Source organism: Porites lutea, chromosome 10 (assembly GCF_958299795.1).
Source record: "Porites lutea chromosome 10, jaPorLute2.1, whole genome shotgun sequence".
Taxonomy (NCBI): Eukaryota; Metazoa; Cnidaria; class Anthozoa; order Scleractinia; family Poritidae; genus Porites; species Porites lutea.
In genome coordinates, this window is record NC_133210.1 from 7,363,406 (window position 1) to 7,387,631 (window position 24,226).

The following is a 24,226-nucleotide window of genomic DNA, read 5'->3' on the forward strand; positions in this document are numbered from 1 at the left end:
AAATTTTTGGACATCAGGAGGCGTGATGTATGAACAGTTCATGAGTGACTTCGCTCATACTGATTCGGCACCTTGGCAAGTTCAGTTATTTATAAGCTTCGTGAATTTTCGAGCGACCAGCCTCAGGGCAGCCTGCTCCATCTCTTATATATTTTTTCACCTACGGTGGTATTAAGAACTCTCTCCCTTATCCTAAACATTACTACGAGCTCATTATAGTATGAGTATTGCAACAGTCATATGGGAATGTTCATTAAACCAATTTTGTACTTCGCTGTTCGTAAGTTTGTTTGTACACCGGGAGCCACAACAAATATTTGTGGGCGTAAATACAGAATACAGGGCTAGTTTAGTAAAAGCCAGGTTAAATGTTCCAATCACTTTGCTTCACATACACCGGGTCTGTCAGTATAAGCTATTTTTAATATCAAAAGGCTGCAGGGAAGGGCTTATTGAATCTTCAAAACCTTCACTGGAATATCGTTTGAGTGATAATCAATAAATAGCTCCAACAGCAATACCGTATTTAGTAGTTTTATATTAGATAGTGACTTCGGTTTTAAGTACTTCCTTGAAATTGTTTGTACAAAAATTACCCCATAGTTTTGAATTATACTTGAATCTGAGTGTGGGGACAAGAGGTTAATCCAGTTGCTAATAAGAGTGAGTACATCAGAGAGGGGTATACTCAGTATACATTGAGAAAATCCCTCAAAGGAATGAAGTACAAGAAACAGAAAAAAGAAAATTGAATGTTTTGCAAAGTTTATAAAGAGAATCAGAAGGACCTTGAAAAATGTACAACTTCAATTGTTTGTGTAAGTTATGAATCTGATTTACAAGTAAAATAAACAAGGTAAAATTGACCTTTTATCAACCATCAAAAGAAGTTATTGTCCCTTGAGCCCAATCCCCTCAGCAGTTCTTTCTACATACTACCCTTGGCTTCTTTGGCCTAGATGGGTATGTGCTGCTTAGTTAGGGTGGTGACCATTTCACCCTTTAGAGTTTTGAACAGGGTGTCTGTTTGGGCTGTGAAGGTTGATGAAGAGCAGTCTGTAGTTACATTTTTGGTACCACCAATTTTTTCCCCAAGTTTTTCCATCTTTCTAAGTTTAAAAGCTAACTTAATTCTGTATGCTAACTAAAGTGAATCAGGGTTATAAAATCAGGTCTCTTGGCATAAAAAGGGTGGGGGAAATGGACAATGTGTCCTACTACCCATACTCTCTTTCAGTGCAAGCCCAGGGAGGCGATCTCACATTTTAATACCCTTTTACCACTTGGTTTAACTGCAAAGTCAGTGAAGGTCTATGGTCTCTGAAAAATGTTTTTGCCTGCCTCAACACAAGTTTCTAACTGTTATTGTTGACTACAAAATTAATAATATTATCTTAATAATCATTTTACATTTTTTCCCAAGACATCCTTTGGTGTTTTGCATATCCACTAGTACAAAGTAATTTTTAAGTTGAGAGGGTTTGATTTCATTAACTACATTTTTATACAGACACAAACTAACCTGGCAGGTTGATGTCCAAAAGTGTAAAAAAGTACCTGCAACTGTATGGCAAAAACTGATCATCGTGGCCAAAGGAAAGGCAAAAATAGAAATGTCACCATTTTCCTGACTTTATACATTCCCTTGGAAGCATATTTAGCCAGATGTAGTCCTTGTCAAAACATGCAAACTTGAAGATTTATTTTCTGAACTTAGCTAATCTTTTTTTAAACCATCATCTTGTCCAAGGGGTAGTGTAGTTTTTAAAATTTATAATTTTTCCCTCTTTTTTTGCAACAAAACACACTTGAATTAGGACTCAAAACTGAAGGCAGTGTAATAACTGCTGTCATGAAAAGAGAATTCCAAACACACAAGATAATTACTCTTTCATCTGCCTAAGATTCATTTGTTAGAAACTACGGTAAAGTTTAAATTAAATCGCACGAAGAAAAGAACTTAAGCATATCAACATGTGCAAAATCAAGAGAGAATGATATCTTGGCAAAATTTATTTAGCTTCTAGTACATAAAGAAATACATGAACTACGAGATTTGACCATGCCACTCAATCATCCAACGCAACTCTGCCAGGATAAGTTCACAATCAAGGATGTAGAACTGAGAATCTCAATCATCATTTCTTGTCGTCTTAAAAGTTAAAGGCGGGAAGCCGTAAACAACTCTCAGCTGAACTCTGACAACTCTTATTCTCAACCACATGCCAGTCACCGCACTTTTTTTAATACCACGAAGAATTAATTTTGGGCCTTTCGATTGAAAATATAAACTCTTCTACATACGTATTGGAGGGTTGGTCCTTCTTTTACTCTTGCAATTCGTGGGTCGTTTAAACAGAAACAAATCATCAAAAGGTCGGGCATCGAGAAACATGTTCACTGGTCTCGTTCCTACCGTAGTAAACCGGGCCGCATTTAATGACAAACGCAAGACCAGAAGAAAGGAAAACGTAAGCTCCACATTACCGCGGAACAAAACGAAGAAACCAATGACCAACGGGACCAAAAGCAACTTCACTTCACACTGCCGAATCGCTGCGAAGAAGCTGCTAAGACGAACTTGTTTTCCCAACCCGTTCCGCGCATGCTCGTTACAGTTTTCGGATAATTGACAGATTTCTTAACTGGGGCGATCATGGAAAGCCGAAAAGCGGCAAGATCAAAGGCCGTTGCTAGCCCCCCCTGAGAAGTCGTTATTATACGTCACGTTGCCATGGTAGCAAAATTCCTGGATAACAACAAATGAAAACGTCACTTAAAAAGTGGTTTGCAATGTTTCAAACTTCATCGATCTTATTTAATTTCATGTAATTTGTCAAATGTTGGCGAAATTTTCTGGGGTTGAATCCGACAGGACCAAAGAAAATTTTTGTGTTGTGCTCACCTACTCATCAATTAAAGCGGGCGAGTGAAATTGGGAAGTTTCATGTCGCAGTCGTGCAACAACGGCAAAGAAATGTACAAAAAATAGGCTCCTGACAAAAAAGCTTGATGCACGTGTAAAGATGTTCTTTTCGACCGGCAGAATTTCATGGGCAAATTGTTAAAGATGATTAATTTTAGCTAGCGGAAGTCTTCAACATTAGTTATCGTGGCATAATAGATAACGCTTAGACCTTCCACGTCGTAGATCCGGGGTCCGACGCTCGCTGTTGGAAACTTTTGGTTTTTTTTTTGTAAAATATGTTTTCATTTTTTGACAGTGACATAAAATATAGGTAGACTAATTGCAGGTTCATTATCAGCTTTCATTTCTAAAATCCACTAATTTATAATCCACAAGCTTACTTAGCCATAGGCACCCTTTGATTTGCAGTTGCAAAAAACTCCCTATCGTTGTGATCCAGAAATTTCGCTACCATAGTAACGTGACGTCACACTTCTCCTCTCTATTAAAAAAAAAAAATGAGGTATGAAAGTTTCTAAGAATCCAAACTGGTAGGAGGCAAATCAGTTGGCTATTTTTTAAGGGTGGCAGAGGAGTTGAACTAGGGACTACAGAGAGTAAATAGCGGTCGGGGCGGGACTTGATCTCGGGGCCATGTACCACGTTCATAAATTAGAGTACTGAGAACTATATGATACATTTTTATTACTAAATTGGACAGTCCCCAAAAAGTTTGATTTGATGCCCCTTACCCATCTTCTCTATCCATCTTCATCTCTTTAAAGGTTATTACATGTTCATAGAAACATCCCCTCCACGACATGGAGGTGATACTGCAAAGTTGTACAGTCCTCCACTGAAATTCCTAGGGAACGCGTGCCTTGAATTCTATTACCACATGTCTGGTGTAGCTATTGGAAGCCTGACAGTCACAATAAATGGGAAATCAGTATTCTATGAGAGTGGAAATGAAGGAGATAAATGGAATAAAGCCATAATAGATGTACATTCTATTGTGGGATCGCACAAGGTAAGCCTTAACTTGTTTCTCTCCTAAGCCTTAATGAGACTTTAAATGATGGCAATACAGTGTTCTCTGAAACTGGTAATAGAGCAAACCAATCATGCAGGGTTTGAAGCCATAAGGAATTAGGAATATTTGACCACTTTTTATCGAGTTATTAAAGTCTAAATTCTCTCTAACTTCAGCAATAATGTTTTGTACTTGCCTGGAAAAAAGTAAAATGTAAATAAGATGTTCTAAAAGTTGTCTGGACTGCTACCGTTTTAATTCTAAATCTTACCATTAACTATAAACACAGGTAAAACGTATGTTAGCTACGCGCATTTGATCATAATTTGTGCAATATAAATGATCAATGATATTAGTATCATTCAGAAAAGATTTCATATCGCTTACTCATTGTGATTAACTTAAATCTTGTAAACGAGCGTCTCTAAAAGGACCCGTATTGCTAAAAGACATCTCAGTTATCCATATGCGTAATCAGTTGTGAAATATTGAAACGCCTCTTTTAATTTTCCATTCAGGGGCGGATCCAGGAATTTTTTGATTGGGGGAGGGGGGGGGGGGGGGGAAGGGCAAACTTTGATGTTGGCGCGGGAAATAATGCTTTGCGAGCAGAGACAATTAAATCATAGGATGGTTTCCAAAACTTACATTTTTGAATATCCCTGGAAATTAGTTTAGTGGCAAAATGTAACGCGCGTTTCATTTTAAAAAAATAAGTGATATATACGACCCTGTCGATGTAAGAGTTTTAGTCTCAAACAAGCGTCAGGTCTTTTGATTTTTCATTCGTTTTAAAAGTCATAAAACATCGTTCCTAGGCAGTAATTACACTAGGTGTTATTTTTTTTAATGTTTTTGTCAGGTAATATTTGAAGGCGTAGTAGGCAGCAGATCCACTGGTGACATAGCAATTGACGATTTCTCATTGAAAAAAGGCCCTTGTGTTTCTGGTAAGTACTTTGACTGAGGGCGGGGCAATGTCACCTTATTTAAAAAACAAAAAAAACTATGAATAATGCAAAACGAAACAAAAAAAAAAAACAGGAATTTGCAACGATGGAACAACATAATAAAATAAAATGCTTTATTTGAAGTGGATCATACACTTGGCCATATGGATTAGTTTAAAAGAAAACTTCACCAGCTAGTTCCTATTTTAACTTAATTTTTTAATGGTAAATAGCTTTATATTGCCTTATTCTATTTTTATCTCTTATTTTATTCATTTTGCTCGTAGCATACCTGAATATGAAAGCTATCTACAATAATTAAAGTTATCACACAATGGAAATTGAAAATTATAATTATTTACGAAGTCGAGTAAGAGATGCGCAAGTGATTAATACCTCGTTTTCTAATAGTTTTTTAAGCGTTTCCAAGTCGGCTTACACCCTTAGGACGTCGGGTAAGCTATTTTGACCAGAGCTTGGGCGCCAGATAACGCCTGGAGTTAAGTCCAAATCTTCTGGTTTCTCTTCTCTAGAGCTGTTATCCAGAACTTCAGTTTAGCCTTTATCTAGTCGAGCTTAAGAAATTTAATCGATGCAATATTTGCTCCTTCGACAGTTATTTCACTGAAAAAAAGTCGTCTGTTGTTCCTGGTCTGTTTCACCTTCTATCCGGCGTTCTTTAAACTTTGCCACCAAATTTTGCTGTCTCTTATTCTGAAAGTCTTTTTTTATCAGATGCGAACTTCAATTCTCGCCTCATACAATAGCACTGTCATCATCATCACCATCATCATAATCATTACCTAATAAAGTGAATGAACTCCCATTCTCTATTTCTTGACAGAAGACTGCCCGCCTCAAGCAATCGCTGTCTTACCTTACATTGACAAGCATTGCAACGTTGGTAAATGCATACTTACTATTAATTTAGTTATCTATTTGTGGTTTATTAACCTTTTTACAGTCAATCATTTCCACCCATCTTTCTTCGCCGCTATGCTTAGCTACTAACACTTTCATTGGTCTGACGACTGCCTCGGCAGTAAAGGGTCTTTGAGACACGGGTTCGCCCGCTCATAGACCGGACGGCTATACCATGCTAATGAGCCCCAATAAGGGCGAAACAGCTTTTCATGGCTGCCACTGCGCGGGTGATATGGTTGTGCGCATGCGCAAGGTACTGTTCAGGCCGTGTGTTGGTGTATGTATGTCCCTTACTTTAAGTTGCCTTTAGGAGCACCCAAGGCTTTTCCGGCCTCTGTGCTATGGTATGATAGTCTGAGCCTCGCATGTTAACAATTATTGATAACAGGGTTTAGATGATTTTGAAGGGTTTATTTCAAATTAATATTGCAGATACTGGGCTTATTTTACTGATAAGTGGTGGTATTCCATCAAAGATAACGCTGGCAAGTTTTAAACCACATTATTCGTTTAACTTCTCTGAGGCTCAGCGAGTGTGTGAGCTTTTGGATGGCGTTCTAGCAACAGAACGACAAATGCAGGCTGAGTGGAACAAAGGATTTCAATTGTGCCAGTGAGTGACTTTTCTTTACGACTACTGTAATATAATGTTTCTAAGTACAGGCAAGTCTGAATTTGATGCCGAGTTGTCTCCTTTCTTTGAAACAACTTCATCCTTGTTTCAAATGGCAAATAAGGAAAAACCCGAAATACAGTGCGAAAATCCCGAATCCTGCCCTTTTGCTTCATGATGGTAAGTTACTACCTCTCTGGTCGACTCAACGGTTTTTGGTGGTGGCAACCACATAAGTAAAGGGGTTATAGTTTCTTTTGTGCGTTGCATCAATTTTAGATACGCCATCATTTTAACTTAAGCTTATATATGTTAGTTAGTTGATTAGTATTGTAAGTGAAAAGCCCTTTTTAGGGAGTTTCACTAAAGTTTGTGTTCTAATGTATTATATTCTCGTTTTTCAAATGACGCCAACAAAATTCAAATTAAGAAACTATCGATTCTACTGAGTTTTTACTTTCATGAGGTTTTGCCTCATCACCAAAACATTTTTATGTATACAAATTTTCGGTGCGAAAGCCGCGTTCTTCGTTTTGGGATAGAGGACGCTTAAATTTTTAGACTTTTGCTTGACGCGGCATTTAGCTGGCGACCTGGAAACCTCTTATGTGGGTTAAAACGTCACCGATTTTTTTAGAGATTTTCCTATCTAAACATTCCTCGTCTCAGAACAAATATTACTTTTATCGTTATGAGATGCTCAAGCAATGAATTCACGCATTTCAAGGAAAACTCAAAAGCCAATGTTTCTATTGGTTTCCGGCGGCCGTGTTTGCGCCCCTCAGAGGGACACCAACATGGCGTTTTCATACAAAGCCTTATAAATTTGGGTAAATCGTTTTTCCGAATATCTCGCATATAAAATATCGCACAGACCTCGATCATTCTTAACGAGGCTTTTTTATATTTATCCTCTATCATTTCCCAGATTCTGGACTTTCTGTATTGAATGGTTTTGCATTTTTATTTTTGATGGCGTGACAGTGAAAACAGAGAATTAGCTGTTAAGTGAGATTATGATTTACAGTGGTTTTATAACTGACGGAGTTGATAAGGTTAAGGTAATTTAGTCAATGTCGGGAGATATAGCTAACGTTTGGAGCGCTAGTCCTTCGTTACAACAAATCGACGAAGAGCTTGTTCCCCAGGAGAGGGGTGTACTCCCTATAATGCCCTTGGCGGAGAGAGGCTCCGCCCGAAAGGGGCAACTTTTTCAGTCTTCAGGTATATAAAAGGGTACTGGCATTTCACTTGTTGAAGTATATGAAAGTACCATAGGGAAATCTGTCATTTCGGTCTGTACAAAGGCCCATATGGGGTAACAGATGCATTTTATGCTTGTCAAACGAAACGTTCTGGTAGTGGTGTATTGATATTTTTAAGACACTGCCTTTACAGGAGTTAAAAGGACGGAAAAGGATGCAAACTTCTAGACAAGGTTTGTGAAAGGGTTACCATTTGTCAATAGAAGGTATACGCAAGAGGTACCTTCTCTGTCAAAATTGATATATAAAAGGGTAAGCGAGGGGGTTGAACTTTGCAGCGGAGCCTGCCAGTAAAAAAACTTTGTTGGGAACCTCCCGGGACTAGCGCTCGAAACGTCAGCTCGTCTATACCTCTACGGTGACAAAATACCTTATCAATTCAGGTAATAAACTTAGATCACCAGTGCTTTTTATTTATCTGGCAATTAATATGCAACCGGACAACCACTACTACTTTAGATAAGATACTGAGAATGGCATGTAATAAAATGATAAAAGGAATTTTTTCATATAACGTAAAGTTTTTTTGCTGTTATTTTTTGATAACTTCCGCAGTACTGGATGGCTGGCGGACGGATTTGCTGTTATCCCAATGCAACAGGAACTTGAAGGTTGCTCCCGCGCTGGTCTCAACCGAAGATACTATGAAAAACCAAAACGATTGGATACGTATTGTTTTGATGTTAACTGAACGACTGGATGATGGGGATTGGATTAGCTATGACAGTGTGGTTCGTGTTTGCCTTTAGATGTGCTGCAATTTCGACGGCATCTTAAACTTTTTTCCAGGGCTTAGAAATTCATTGTACTTGGCATGGGAGGAGGGGGTACTCCGTCAAAGTGAGTGTCAGTTAACTACTGTACAGGGACAGGGCTAACCCTGGTTAAATTTCCTGGGAATGGGTTGGGTTTGAAGAGCGTGTTTAATGCAATTTTCGCTGCAATTTTAATGCAAGCAATAAACACTCCGTTGTGAATGTTTGAAGTCAAGCAGTAGTCAAGTTTGAGGTTTTAAGGACTTCTTTTTTTCTAGGAGTTTATATTGCCTTGAATTTTGGAGACAAATAGCTTTAAAAAACTGGTTGGCATGGAAAATGGCTTTGTAATCGGTAAAATTATCATTTTTGAAAAAAAGCATCGTTTCAATTTGTCAAATTAGAGGTAGCTGTCTGTGTGTGCTCATTCAAACAGGAACTGGATTTCCTGCTAAGAGTTTGCTTTTTCAGTAATGAGGATTACTAAACTACCAAGTATTTAAAGGAACCGATTTTCCAAACACCAGCTAAAATTACAGTTTAAGTAAGCAGATAGCATTAGCAGAAAAATTTGTATTATATCTTACTTGGGTAGTCAGCTCTTTATTCAGCTGTCGAGCAAAACAACTATCTGGGGGCGAGGGTACTTAAAAAAAGTTTTATACGGAGAGGCTTCGACCTGAGGTCCGACCCCTTAACCCTCTTTAGTAAAATGCTACTAGTGGTCTATAATCAATGCCGCGTTCTGATTGGTTGAGCTACTACTAGGCTATATCTTATAGCACGCTAGTAGCGGCTTTGAAAATCAAAACAATGGCGGCTGAATCGCGTTTCGCTGGCTAAAGTTGTTTTGTCTCGTTATTTTTGACCAGGCCTTCGGCCTCATCGGCTACTGACTGAGAGCCTATTCGGGCTCGAGGAATCATTGTTAAATATACCATTTTTGACAAAAAATACCCCTTTTGTATACCTCTTTTGTCAAATGGCACCCCTTTTAACTGCTATAAATGCACTGTCGTTAAAAAATGAATAAAATGCAAAACCAGAACATTTTCTCGATTTTTTCGCAGCCATAAAATGCATCTGTTAGCCCTTTGAAGCCTTTTTACAGACGGAAATGACACGTTTCCTTACTCTTTTATATACTTCAACAACCTCAGAAGCCTGAATAAGGTAGCCCTTTGGGGCACACCCTTCCTGTATAGGCCATTATAGGGAGTCCCCCTAAGAAAAACTTCAGTGAGAAATTCTTCTGTAGCAAACCACAATACCCCGGGAGCAGCAGATATGAAATACTTTAAAAAAATTAACTTGCCATTGCAAATAGAAGGAGTGGATTCACATACCGTAAATGCTCTATTAAACCCCTAGGGGGGCTTATTTATTTCAAGCCCATTTGAGGAGGGTGGCTTAATGGAGAATTACGGTACATACTGAACTGGGTTATTTATCAAGGATAATTGTTTGTTGTTTTTTTATGTATGCATGAGCTTTATTTTTCGCAAAACAGATTTAAACGTCTGTGGGTACGCAACATAGCTTTTCAACACGTTCTTCAGCAACGCTACAAAACTGAAACAAGTTGCACGTTTTTGGGGGGCGTTTTATTGTAGGACGGTCTTAATCGGGTTTAGCGTTCAGTGTTGTTAGCCTTTAAGCATTGTCAATTCTTATCTGCTCTTGGAAGATCGGTAATAAAATCACTCAAGACATGAACTTTGAGCCTGTGATCAACACGCATGTGCAATAGTATTCTGGGAAACCTGGAGAGTACTGGGGAGGAATCTCGCATCAAGTGCACGCCATCCTTTGGTCAGCGTAGTGGGCGAAGTCGAAACATCATCATGGTGGTATCTATATCGTGAGGATTTCCCTCCGGTGATTTTAAATGTCTAGTGAACTTTTATAGAAGAGGGGAGAAATTATAACTGAAATGCTTTACTGTTACATTTTTTGTTATGCTTTTAAAGCTCTTTTTATGTACAACTGTAGTTTTACCCATTTCAATCTTTTCTTAGCTTAGTTTCTCGATTATCATGCATTCAACTATTTATCTTTGTTCCTTTTAAAATTTTCCGATTCTTGGTTGTCTGCCTTTTCCGTATTTACGTCTTCATCGTCACTAGCTTCAGGTGGCACGTTGTAATACGGATGAGCTTCATTATGTTTGTTTACATCCAAATATGGTGCATCCCTTTCCATTATCACCTCCAGTTTTTCGATAATCTGGAAGAAACTGGGACGAGAGCAAGGGTCCTCTTTCCAACAGTGGGTCATCAGCTCGTATCTATTATAGATAACGACGTCAATTAATGAAGGTTTTATGGGGAAATCAAATCTATTTACAAATTTTAATACGACAATTGTAAAGAAACGTACACGTCATCGGAACACATGTCAGGCCTTTCCATGCGATATCCAGTGCCGAGCAGTCGAAACAACTCTGTGTTGGTCAATGTGGGGTATGGCACGCCTCCTGATGATAGGGAGAAAAAATAATCATAAATTGAGAAATCATACATTTTTAAAATGTCCTCTATACAACTTCTCATTCGAGATGTCATCGCGATTTTAACTATAGTCAAAAGAACCTCTGCCGTTGTAGTATAACTCCCCTCATGCCCAGTGTAATGTATTTTGCAAAACTTAGTCAATGTTGGTTCGATCCAAGAGGATACTGCCAGATATGGGCTATATTGTTATATGCTGCTGGCTAAAGGGTAAGGTTCCCATGCACTTTAGTCTGGTATAGGATATTTGTCTTTACAAAAGGGTATCATTTTCCTGGAAACTAGGAAACTAATATCACTTGGTTGAAGATTTTAGTCTAGACTAGGGAAATAAAAGTGATAAAAGCAAAATCGGTAAATTTGAATTTACCCACAGTCTAGTATTAATAACAAAGAAAGCGTCGCTCTCAATAAGCTGCTGGAAAACAGTGAGATTAAAAAAGGAAAGATTCTTGGAGTTGGCAAAATTCAGGTGAACTACGTTTGGTATCGGCTCAGGTTTCCCGGATCCCAGCGGCACATCCTCACCCAAAATACCCCCAGGGACTCAGTAGCCTTTGAACTAAAATGTATCATTAAAATATCTGAAGGCAGGATGCGTAATTATAAGGCTTCTGTTTTCTAGGTTACCACGCGCGCATTTTTAAGATGATGTCGGATATCATTTTTGTCTTGTATCTGTCTTAAGTTGTAGCACTTTCTTGACCCGGGCCTAGATCATACCAAAAAGCCAGAGTTGCAGGTGATGAACAGAAGTGTTGTCAGTGTCCTGGAGGAAGAACACCTATTAATCATAACAAAAGAAACATACAAGCGAACAAGCCAAGCCACACCCCATCATAATTATAGGGATAGGGGGTTGTTAAAAGCGGTAAAAGGTTGTTAGATTAGATTAGTTCACACCCCAACACTTACCCAAGGTGGACATTTCCCAAAGAAGAACACCATAAGCCCATCTATGAAGACAGTAATGATAAAGCAGTCAGACTGGATTGTATTTACAACCCTCTTCATGCGTTTCTATGTTATTTATATTTCATGAACGTGCGAACTAATGCGAGGGTCAACCCCTCGTGCTTTTAAATTAGCTTTGCACTCACTTTGTGCTCGATTTGCATTGTTGTACAAAGGCATGAACTGGCTAACTGCATTCGGCTAGACAAACATTGGGAAGAGACGCGTGTATCCAAGCTCCATCCCCGTCAGTAGTATAGTAGAAGGGGTAACCGGACCATTTCGCTCACTTCGTTTCACCCAATGTATCCGATTAGCAATTAACTCCGTTTCACTTCGTTAATTTCCCCATCTACAATACTACTAATTATTTAATTGCGCCTCTTTTTTACCATTCATCGCGGCCTTGGCGTTGCACTATATTTTATCATAACCAAAATAAAAATTAACAAAATTGGTGGCCACCAGACCTTCTCAAGAGGGACCCCCCAAATCCCCCAACCCTAAACCCATTTTCCACGGTTCCTCTTTTTTGTTCTCCCCACTGCTCCGTTCTCCTAGGCTAGCCATCTTTGGAGTCTCTACACTTTTTTATTTGTTATTCCTCTATGCTTGGGACTAAAGCAGCACTTATATTACACCTCTCACTGGCGATTAGCCATCCTCTTTCGAGTGGTCCTCAGTGTAATTACAGCTCTACTCAGTATTCTGACACCTTTTTGAGTTTGTTTTACTTATATTCAAGCTAACATAACCCCGTGGGGTTTTTAGGTTATTAACAGGGTGCGTTGAGTACGGTTAATTGAGAAAGCCCCACGTTTTTCTAACTCAATTAACCATTCTCGCAGTACATTCTACTACTACTTCAAATAAGCCTTATATTTAACTCCAATTCAATTTTCTATTTAATGTGGGATATGATTTTTTGCCCCCTATAAGGGGGATTTCCCTTGTTCTACGCAGACGTGTTCCGCTTTAAGCCCTTCTTTTTTAGGCAAACTGTTTTAAAGAGATATTACTTTATATAAATGTATATAGAATGAGCTGTAATTTAGCAATTCGTGATGAACTAAAGAAGGAATATTGTATTTGCTCATTTTGTGATAAAACTATTGATGAAGTAAGAAGTGTGTTATATGATTGTTGTGAAAATCCGGGTCTGATTGATGATAGACACATTCTTTGTAAAAATTGTGGCACTGTTTATGGAAATAGAGTTGCGAACGAGTTTGTGGATTTTTATGAAAATAGGTATATAATAAGGAAAAAGACTATTTGTCATCGAAAATATCATATTGAAAATGTTCTTAATGCGTTAAATGCAAATCACGGAATTGATTCTGCACCGCCGCACAGAACGCTCTAGCGTAGATTGTTCCACCAGAAAGCAATGTCCTTTGCTTTGTAAACACTTTTCTTGAGGTGCTCCAATCATTTAGAGGCAGTCTCGTGAGAAGCGGTTTCCCGAATTCAGATTGAAAGTCATTTTTCTCCCAAAAAATCTTAAAGTTAACCAGTTTTCCTTCAAAAGCTAAATCAATTCGCTCTCACCTAGGAAACTGCGCGCTTAGAATAATAAATTCAATGACAGTTTTTGTCCAAGTACATGTACTAAATATAACCACCTTTGGTATTTTTCACAGCTTTGGCTTTTACAAGAGATAGTTTACTGCAGGGAAAAGTCAGTGTTTTAGTTACGAACGAGTTTTACGAGGACTTGGAAAAGTGAACTCACACATCACTTTTGGTGGTGTAAACGCCTTGATAAAGTGATTCTGGGGCCATCCACTTCACAGGAAGTTTTTTAGACTTCCTTGAGCTGTACACATCTTCATATATCTGTCTCATCAACCCAAAGTCTGACACTTTGACCTGGTTGCCGTGGCCGACCAGTACATTACGGGCAGCAAGATCTCTGTGAACAAGATTGTTTTCGGCGAGATGATTCTAACAAAAAGGCGATAAAAGAAATTGAATTTATTGTCGACGTATTACAATAACGGGGTACCAGTGGTATTCAGTAAATAGCTGAGATTGAGAGCTTACTATAGAACGTTTTCACATGACTTCACGGCGGCCATGTTGGTGTTCCAAACCAATCCTGTGGGAGTTGACCCCTTTTCTTATGTAAAAAATTTCTTTTGTTCTCATAAATTTGCATAGATGCTGCCCACGTGAGTGAAAACGCTCTATGTGGAGTGAATGATTGTATGTCATAAGTGTATTGAATAAACCATTCCAGTTCGCTCGAACGCGTAATGAAATCCGAATTTAGCCAAAACTATGATCTATTACCGTTACGAGAAAATCTTTTCATTCAGGCAGCCCTTTATTTGGAGAAAACTGAACTTCATCTTTATCTTTTTTCCACTGATCTCTTTTGTTTTCTTTTTTTTTTTCCTTTAATGGGACTTAAGAACTGATCTGAGGGCTCGGCTAGGCAGGTGGATTGGCTTACTGTTCCTAGTCCATGCATTTCCTACCCTGTCCCAAGTATTAGTCGAAACCAGAATCAACGTAACGTTATCCAGTGTAGTATAGTAATTACCATTCCTTTAGCTATTTGCCAAGCAAACGAGAACAGTTGTTGGGTAGAAAAGTTATCGTCTTCAGTAAGACTTTCGTCTGGGTTTTGGATTGAAAGCGACATTGCGGCATCTTGACTTTCAGTTCCTGTTGATGCTTGTGGACTACTTATTAGCAGTTCCTTGTCAGTTACTTTAAATTTCTCTTCCTAAATAAAGTGATAAACATGCAGCGATTGCATTAAACAGTGCAATTTGTATAGCATCTTGATCAAACCAACCATCTGCAAAACATCGCAGTTTATTGTCAGGTTACTTAGCAAGGAACTATTACTGATAAAAATGTAAGGAATAGACGCTATTACGTAAAAAATGAGTTGCGGAGACCTAAGTTCACTACAGTGAAACCTGTATTAAGCGGACACCCTCTATTTAGCGGACAGTAGCCAAAGTCCCAAAATTTATTTCCCTTAATTACTTTAAATGAAACCTTTCTTAAGCGGACACCTCTATTAAGCGGACGCGGACACCTAAAAAGTACCTGAAATGCTCATTTCTATTGTTGCCAACCTGTATTAAACGGACACTTGTAATTAAATTCCACCACCCAACATGCCAGACACGGGAAATGCGAAAGATTGCCTCGAATTGTCACCCACAAATTTTCGATTTTTACATTTAAAAACTTGACTTGACGAACTTATTTGATTAGTTTCAGCGTACTGTATTGTTTTCTATTTCGTTTTGTTTGTACAGAGCTTGTTTCACTCATCTGATTTCTTCAAATTTGAGTTGCAATCTATGTTTATGGTACTATGATCAATTGGTTCACTTTGGTAAAGAAATCGATGCAAACGTATATCGTCATAGTCTCTGGGAGTATTGTAAACGTTTCCACTGTTCATTTGAATGGCATTTGACACCTCATATGACGTTATCTATCGAAAACTGTATTAGGCGGACACCCTGTATTAAGCGGACACTACAGCATTCCCCGAGGGTGTCCGCTTAATACAGGTTTCACTGTATACCGAAGCGAGGCCTAGTCATATGAGAATAGCTAAAATTGTTTTATGAATTTAACATGGCAACCATTTCCCCCCGAGACACAAGGTTTAATCTTATTTCGGTCTCTTTAGAGGGACATGTACCCATACATCGTATGCGGGTGACAAGACCACCTGCGCTTCGGTAAAATGATTTGAATATTCTAACGCTGCCGGAGAAATGTAAGCACAGTATCGTAGGGAGGCACAAACGCTCTCTCACAGTGAGGCTACGTGGGATATTTTTGAAGACGCTTCAAACAGTTATAAAAAACTGACCGGAAATGCAAGGCCCGAAGACGGATGACTATAATTCGCGTGAAAAAAACTGCGTTTTCAAAAATATCCGGATTTGTAAGGACCGGGCCTCGGTCAAGTTTACATAATGTGCGGGAAATTCTTTCATAAGCGACAAGCAGGCACATTCATTCGAGTTCATAAAAACGTTATGTACTAATCTATTCTTCTATACCGAGTAGAAACGAATTAACTGAATTTTTTAAAAATTATGGGTTACTTTCTTACATCATGAAGTTGACGAGAAGTCGACGCTTTGTCATGTGTGTCCTCATTGTCATCTTGTGGTTCTTGAGTCATTTCCATGTTCGATTGTGGTTTCTCCGCTTCCTTTATCTGAACCTTAGCTAGAGTGCTTCCCTGTGTGAGAAGAAGGGGGGAAAAGGAAATTTATTTCTGAAAGAAATAAATGGTTTTATGCTTAATGTGACTGATTAATGTTTCATTTCTCCCGTTATTGGGGAGGGGGCGTTCCTGCCATCCGGGACATTATATATTGTGTTTTTATGACATGAAAGCGAGGCACAAGGTCTCTCTGCTCACTGCAACAAGAAAGTTGGAAAACATTTTTCCCTCTCTTCCCTCCCGTTTTGCTCCAATATCATCCCCCGGATGGCGGGTGTGCCCTCACCTTTGCTGGGATAAATCTTCTTGTGTATCTGGACTTTCCTAGCTTGATATGCTTAAATGAAATAAACGGCCACTCTTGTGGCCAAATTTATCCCAAACTGGAATTGTCATTATTGGGTATCCCAGTAAACAAAGCTCACCCAAAGCAAGACTCCACCAAAAGCAATAACCGACTCAATAATACCATCTAAAGGAACATGGAGCATAAAGAGAATCTTTTTTTTTCTGTCTAGTTCTATCATTATATGAGTGGGTAGGTAAACAAACAACTGGACGAACAGTCTGGAAAATAGTTAAAAGTAATACGCAGAAACTATCGAAAGGAATTTAGAACCAATCCTACTTGATCCCTGGTTTCTCCCTCATCTTTCAGAAACTCTTTGTCGTCATAGGCTCTATCAGAGACTCGATGCTTGTTTAACTAGACATCCAGCAAGAAGCGAAAAAAAGAGAAAATTGAATAATATCAAAATACTTGCGTATTAGTACGTTGCATTAAGTAATATATAGCAGATTTAGCCAAGCCTAAAAGCGAAGCTTCCGTGTTATATACTTTCAATTTATTAAAACAATCAACTTTAAGCCACCACAAAGAAATCCACCAATTTATAATGAAAAAACTCTTCTGTCATATATTTATAAAAGTCTGCTGTTTACGGCAAAAGTACAAGTACACATAAATCATGATCAAATACGATCACAGTCTTAGTAGACTACGAAAACTAGAATCTAGTTTCCCAGACTGCATCAGAGAGCCCCTCCCCCCAAACACCACCACCAAATTCCCTTTGAGAGGCTTATAATCAAACCCTAAACTTATTGTTTAAATGCGAAAATCTTCAGCAGTGGCCAATTTACAGGTTAGTCCGCAAGCATTCCTATGGAAAAGATCAACACTGAAAGTTGTGGTCTCCATACCTGATTATGCGCTATAGGTAAGACTTTCCAAGCACAGGTAAACTGACCGTATGACAGCATATATTTTATGGCTACAATAGTACGTGTGCTCTGATTGGCTGTTTTCTTGTAATGACCAGGGCCCGGTTGCATAAAACTAACACTTAAGAGCCCACTTAAGTAGGTCACTTACCAATCCGTCATGGGTACACTTACGGGTGTTGCATGGAACGCACTTAGCACTCTCGCAAGTTACTGTTTTACGTGGTTACGGGCTCACTTAAAGGCACATGTAACTTTGATATAGTACTTTATTAATGACTCACTCTTTTTTTTTAAGCTAACCATCGGTGAGTGTAAAGAAAGTTTTAAGTCGTTTCGAACACTTTTAAGCCCCTCAAAAAAATGAAATTTGCATGCAATCATTATTTTTCTTCAATGCCTACTGAAAATGATAATTCTTCTTCTTTTTTCACAACGTCGGCTTTAAAGTGTACATCAGAGGTTAACAAAGCGCATTAGAACGAATTACGTGAAGAAAAATTACTTTTTTTTACTTCTCAGTAAAAGATCTCTTTAACTTTAATAAAAACAGTAACGATACGGGACCCACATAGGTCCCGTAAATTTACGTGCTATTTTTCCCGCGATTTTTAAATATGTGTTAAATCCTGGCATTGACTGCGTTAAATCGTCGATATGCCCCAGAGGTTCGGGGGGGGGGGGGGGGGGGGGGAGGGGGGAAGGGGGAAGAGAAGGGTTTCAATTGACTGATGCATGTAAACACTGCATCCTTTACTCGCTTACTTTGTCACCAAGAGTAACTAATCAGTCTATCTAACTATATAAAACAGTATATAAATCTTAAACAGCTTTCAGTAGTATCATAGTTACTACTAACTATGGTGGTATGGACTAGAGAGGTGTAATAGTAATGCTAATCATTTTCTGTTTTTTTCTACAGGATTAACACTACTTATACCGATGATGTTTCCAGGCTTACATGTCTTACATGTAAACAGAATTGGAGAGTAGACTGGCAGCCTCTCATTATTACTTATTCTCTTGGCCTCTACATCATCGTTTGATCAAAACGTCTATGGTCACTCCAGAACATAACGTTACTGATCATCTACTTGTTCTTTTTTTGGTTATTGACAATGTGATAAGGATTTATACCAAGAAATTATTTTCGTGTAACTGCTCACAGACAGGATTTTAGAAGAAAAGTAATGAATAATGTGTTTTAAACAGCATAGCTTTCGAATCAATTCATCACTAGAATCTTTAGCCTGAGAATTCAGACAGATTTCCAGTCGTGTTTTTTAGTGACGTGAAACTACAACCCAAAATGTTTTGTTTAGATTGATTATTTTTCTCCTTGCCTAGTGCTTCTTGTACTGTCTTCAGTAATATGACCTGTCTAGACATTTTTCCTGACTTTTTCTTTTATTTAGTAAGATTATCTTGCATAGTTCCATGGAAAGTAAAAAAAAAAAGGGTTAATAAAAGATTTACACTATAAGTATTTTGTTGCTAGGATACTTGGGTATCAGTTCTTAAGAAGCATAATTTCAAGTGAGGTAGATATACTCCCACATAACAACAGACTTGGGAAATAGTTTCCTTATACTTACCTCTGAAGAGCAAATGGAGCAATTATTATATTTAAAACTTACCCCCGAATATCTTCGGCAATCGAAGCATGTACAGTGTAGTATAGGTGAAATGTTTGAATCTGCACTGATAGTTGAAATATGCGGACCCCCGTGGAAACAGTTACTCCAGAATTTTCGAGCGTTTATTGACCAATTTAAAAGGCGTCCCTATGACCTTTTTTGGGGGGGAAGATTGAACGGTATAGCTGAACCTTGACAGAATATTTGTCCTTTCATTGAGAAGCGATCTGGTACCTTCAAGAACTCTTCCTTCAAGTCGTAAGCCGTTATCAAATTACCTTCAATGTCGCTGTCCAGGTTCGAAGTAAAAATGTTGAAATCGCCGAAGTCACTAGCCTTAGCGTTCCGTTCTTAATTCTGAGATATTTTCCACCTATTTATAAATTAAGCCATCGTTTTGATTCTGATTTTTACTTGAAGGTATTGTTGTCAGTGGAAGGCTCCTGTAGAATCTTGCGCCAGTCCAACTGGCTATAAACGTAGTATGTGTGTAACATATTTCTTAGGCAATTTTGAAGACTTAAACTGTATTCAAGCCCCTCTCAAGTCCAAACATTGACATAAAAAGATATCCTCGAATTAATCGGATTACTCGTTTTAATTTTAGAGCTTTATTGTTCGATTAACTGGTTTATTTCTCTTGCTCTTCGCGGCTGACTCGCAAGGCACCTAAAGTAGTGTTCAAAGTCACTGATCATTTTTATAAAATTGTTATGAGATTTCATTTTTCAAAAATGAGAATGAGTTTCTGACCTACGTAAGTTATGTTTTTGTCTCCAAGCGCAGTATTGCCGGGTCAGCTGTCATCAAACAGTGATCTCTTTCAAACTAGTTTTTCAATTTTTAACCGTTTGAGCTGAGGCTTTGCACGATAATAGAACTTTGTTTTCCCAACAATCGTATGTTTTTGTATTTTTGATTTTAACGGTTTTTGACGCGAAAATGACGTCATAAGATTGAAAGCAAAATATAAGTTTCAACTTATGCCATAACAGGTTAGCAATTTTGAAATAGTACTCAGAGAAGAACTTGAATGTGAAAAACATTTTTGAAAACCTCGTTTGGTTAAGAAGATATGACATTCTAAAAAAAAAATAGTAACCAAATGGCGGAAAATACGAAATTCACAGCTCATAACTTTTCAACCAATTAAGCTTTACAAATACTTTTTTCACATTTCAGCTCATATCTGTAAGTTCTTTTAAAAGTTCCAGTTTTTTTACGCCATAAGTCGAAAACTACTTTTTGCTGTCAATCTTATCACGTCATTTTCGCGCCAAAAACCGTTAAAATAAAAAATCCAAAAACATATGATTGTTGGGAATGCAAAGTTCTATTATCGTGCAAAGTCTCAGCTCAAACGGTTAAAAATTAAAAAAACTTGTTTGAAAGAGATCCCTTTTTGATGACAGCTGGCCCGGGGTGTGGTGATCGGTAGGAGCGTTTGTCAACACTTTTGAGTCTGTTTTTTGTTTTCAGGCTAAAATTGCGCCATTGATACTTTATATTATTGTTGAAATGATTTGCTCTACTGTTACTGAGAAATTGGACCGTGAACTTTTCACGACAAACATTTTGTTTACCTTCTTTCAAACCTTCCCAAGCAGGCTTGAACGTGACGTCACGATGGCCACACACATCGGATTTTCATTCGCCAATATCTGCTCTAGTGCCTATGACTCCCTCCTGGTTATGGTCAATTGACAGCTATCAAAAAGGGTATCCGCTGACCAATGTACCTAACTTCATCGCGGGCTCAAGTGTAGAACTCATTGAGGTGACATATTTTAAAGTTATCCACTGACCAGTTGTTGATTTTAATTGATCGCCGGCTCGGGTCCATAATGAAAAGGCCATATAATAAATAACTTATTGCCCTCGTCGGTTCGGTCACAGGAAAATCTCAGACCTCGGTCTTGATGTATTGACCTCGCTATCGCTAGGTCAATACATCAAGGCCTCAATCTCAGATTTCCCTGTAATGACTTCACTCTCCGTCAAAGTGTTATTTATTGACCACGCTGGTAAGATAAATGAAACGTAAGATTGCTGAATATTAGCCAAGTTTTTTTGTGCACTGCAACGAAGGCCGACATCCAGCCATCTTTGATCAATAAAGGATTTCCTACATGGCCAAGATATCTTACCAAAGAATTTGCTTTTGTCGGAACAAAAGGCCCAATTTAGGCCCACCCTCCGGCATGTAGCCGTTGAAAATCTTTTTTGGATACAGTTAAATTTTATTGGAAATAAATCAATTTCCCAAAATTCTTTCACGATATAATTAATTTCTAGACTTTTCTTCCCTGCGTTACCTCGTTTCTTTTACGGCGTAGCCACGTCAGGAGGTCACCAGACGGAACGTATTCTATGACCAGAAAGTTTTGATCCTTAAGCGTGTGGCATCCAACCAAGGATACAATATTCGTGTGTGAGCCCAACAGCTTCATTTGCTCGATTTCAAGCGTCAACTCTTCTTTCTGAGCGTCAGATGGATCATCTAGAGGTGGTCAAATACAATGGCGTGAAGTCACTTATTTTTGTTCTTTGTGACTGGATTTTTTGTTCACTTTTTTTGCTATAAAAGTTATTTTCGTCAATTGTTTTCTGGAACCCATTCTAGCTTCTGATGCACAATTAAAAAAAACAGATATATTCAACAGTGTAATGTCTAGAAAACAGATAAAGTGGCATTGACTTATGGGTGGGTAAGATCCTCTTCTATCATGATATGCATTCAAATTAAATTATTCTTCCAAAGTTTTGATTGGTCTATAGGCAAATATGTCACTACAGATAATTACTTACGGACGATGATCTGCTTATACGCAATAAAAAGGATTGTAAATTTAAAAAATCAAGTTTGACCGGGAATCGAACCCTGACGTTTACGATGACCGGAACCAAAAATGCAGCTCCAAATTTATGGTCTTAAAGACATAACATTCGCTTAGGAATGAACATCCCAACTTTAAAGAATATTGATAAGCTTTCGAGTGGTGCACCTTGATAAAGGGGACTAAAATACGCCACAAAATAAAAAAAAGTCATGGCTTTGTCTGTGATCATGAACACTATTTCTCACCATGCAGAACTTTGACAGCAACCACCTGAGGTGCTGTCTTAGTCGATAATAAAGTCCGCTCTGAAATCTTAGTGTCAAACACCTCCATCCCAATTCTTTTTGTATAGGTTGCTTTGTAAACCACGCCAAACGCTCCTCTTCCCAGCTCTTCCTCGTATTTGATTTGCTCAGGCAAAATTTCCCACTTGTCAAGAGGAATGATCTCGAATTGTGAATAAAGTGATCTAGAAGGAAAACATGATAAAAGCCGGATTATATCACACTAATAAAGTGTTTCGTATACAGCCTTTCCAAATCGAAGAGTCATTCCTACAGCCATATGCATGTTCACCAAGAATTATGAAATAATTTTACCATAACTAATTGATAATGTGGTCGGGATGGTCATGATAGTCCTGATGTTATTTTCATGTAAGAAATATATCCTGATCTTGGACAGATGTGTTAATCCATAAACTCTTATTGGCAATTGGTTCACTTGCATCAGGGGACGTGGCCTAAGATTAAAAACAGTTCTCTGTGAAATTGACAGGTGGGTGAAAGGGAAGGCTTCAAAGGCAACAGTGGATTTTTTTTAAAGAGCACTAGCAGATGGCTTTTCCCGGCATTAAGATAAATGATTGTAAAAAATCTTCTAGAGAAAATAATTCATCATTTTAATTATTCCATCACACGACAAAAAACCTCAGTTCTTTGATCATTTCCATAAAAATTGCAAATTGAGTTACGATGTTGACTTCTTGGTAACTGTCACTTGAAAGGTGCACGACATTGTATTTGTTGCCACGTGATATAAAATTAGACAATAGCTTTCGGAGAGCTTTTGCGTTTGTCTTACGCCTTCAACTTTTGATAACATGACGTACTGACACTGTACAGTGTAGTAAGCAGAGCTGCACAAACCTTTCAATAGTCTTTTTCTTCATTCTCCTGTAGCACCAGACGAAAACAGCGATGAACAATAGCAAAATAGCGAAGGTGACACCGAGTGAGAGGTAAATAATCTTATCAATGGATTTCGTTGCTTCTATTACTGCAAATCAAATGATTATATCAAACGCCCTGGAAAATACATGGAAGAGGAAAGGTTTTACCAGGGTAATTTGGGGTCACTACTGACCGAAGAGGTTTTTCCAGACATCTTGTGAACTAAACGTAGTAGGACTCTCTTGTAGCTTCTCCCGGTAGGGCCATAGGTATGTGCCGCCCCAAAGGGTATGGTTTGGGGCCCCTTTTGGTCTGAAAACGGGTATAGACTTTGCCCATTTTGCTCTGGAATCGGGTATGGTTTTCGAGGGAACTACGGGAGTGTATGAAAGTATTTATCATTTCAATTCCAAATGAATAAGAACGGGATAGAAATATGCAAATTCAAAATGCATTTAAAGAAATGTTTTGTTTGCGATCTAATCTAAGTCATCATGACATAATTTTTACCTGTTAAGGCTAAAACTGAAATCGGGTATGGATCATTGAGGTCCGGTGGAAAATGACACTTAAAGGTCTGAAATAGGGCCAGGATTTGGAGAACCGGGCGACACTGCCCCACCAAGAATTCCCAGAAGAACCTACGCCCCCCCCCCCCCCCCCCCCGACCCTCGGGTAGCTTCGTTACTTGTGGGAATTGTCTATTACCAGCTAACTGACCTTGTACACTCTCTGGTCTCCACATGATTCAGTCATATTGAGAAGGATGATAATAAATACAAAGTATCTAAATTCAACATTACTTTGTGTGAAATAACGTTGTTGAATTTAGTGCGTGGCCCGGCTTATGGTGAACATTATTTAATCAACACATAAATTAAAACAATGGACGACTCATGGCACATCATAACCAACATTAGCCCGCTGTATCTTTAGCCCACCAAAAATTTTGATCCACCAACACTTAAATATACCAATAGAAGTAAACCTTCCTCCGATCGGCCAAAGTCTTGGAATACACAAAATAGTCCGGATGAATTTTGGTGAAAAGTAGGGAGAATTATTTGAAAATTTTCCCTAAGGTTAAGAGTGCCTAATCATTTGAGTCCGGAAACGTATATTAACCTGTAAGAAAAAAATGTATCTGCTCCCCTGGCTTTATGGATCCTTCCGTAGATCTCAGTTTATCGAGCTTTGTAATAGTCAAAATTCTCCCTGTTTTTGAAGA

At 38.4% G+C, this 24,226-nt stretch overlaps 2 protein-coding genes across 2 annotated transcripts in view; both read right to left on the bottom strand.

Annotated features, from left to right (window-relative positions):
- LOC140949438 (protein O-mannosyl-transferase TMTC4-like) overlaps positions 1-24,226 on the bottom strand; it is a 222,456-nt gene that overhangs the window by 33,474 nt on the left and 164,756 nt on the right. The gene's annotated exons all lie outside the window — the stretch shown is intronic.
- LOC140950682 (myoblast growth factor receptor egl-15-like) lies at positions 10,052-23,080 on the bottom strand. Its single transcript, XM_073399928.1, has 10 exons — positions 22,975-23,080; positions 22,072-22,295; positions 21,302-21,486; positions 16,754-16,831; positions 16,009-16,140; positions 14,461-14,646; positions 13,648-13,859; positions 11,874-11,914; positions 10,828-10,924; positions 10,052-10,735 (listed from the first exon to the last, which is right to left on the bottom strand). The coding sequence occupies exons 1-10, from the start codon at positions 22,995-22,997 to the stop codon at positions 10,495-10,497; spliced, it is 1,419 nt and encodes a 472-aa protein (XP_073256029.1). The 5' UTR covers positions 22,998-23,080; the 3' UTR covers positions 10,052-10,494.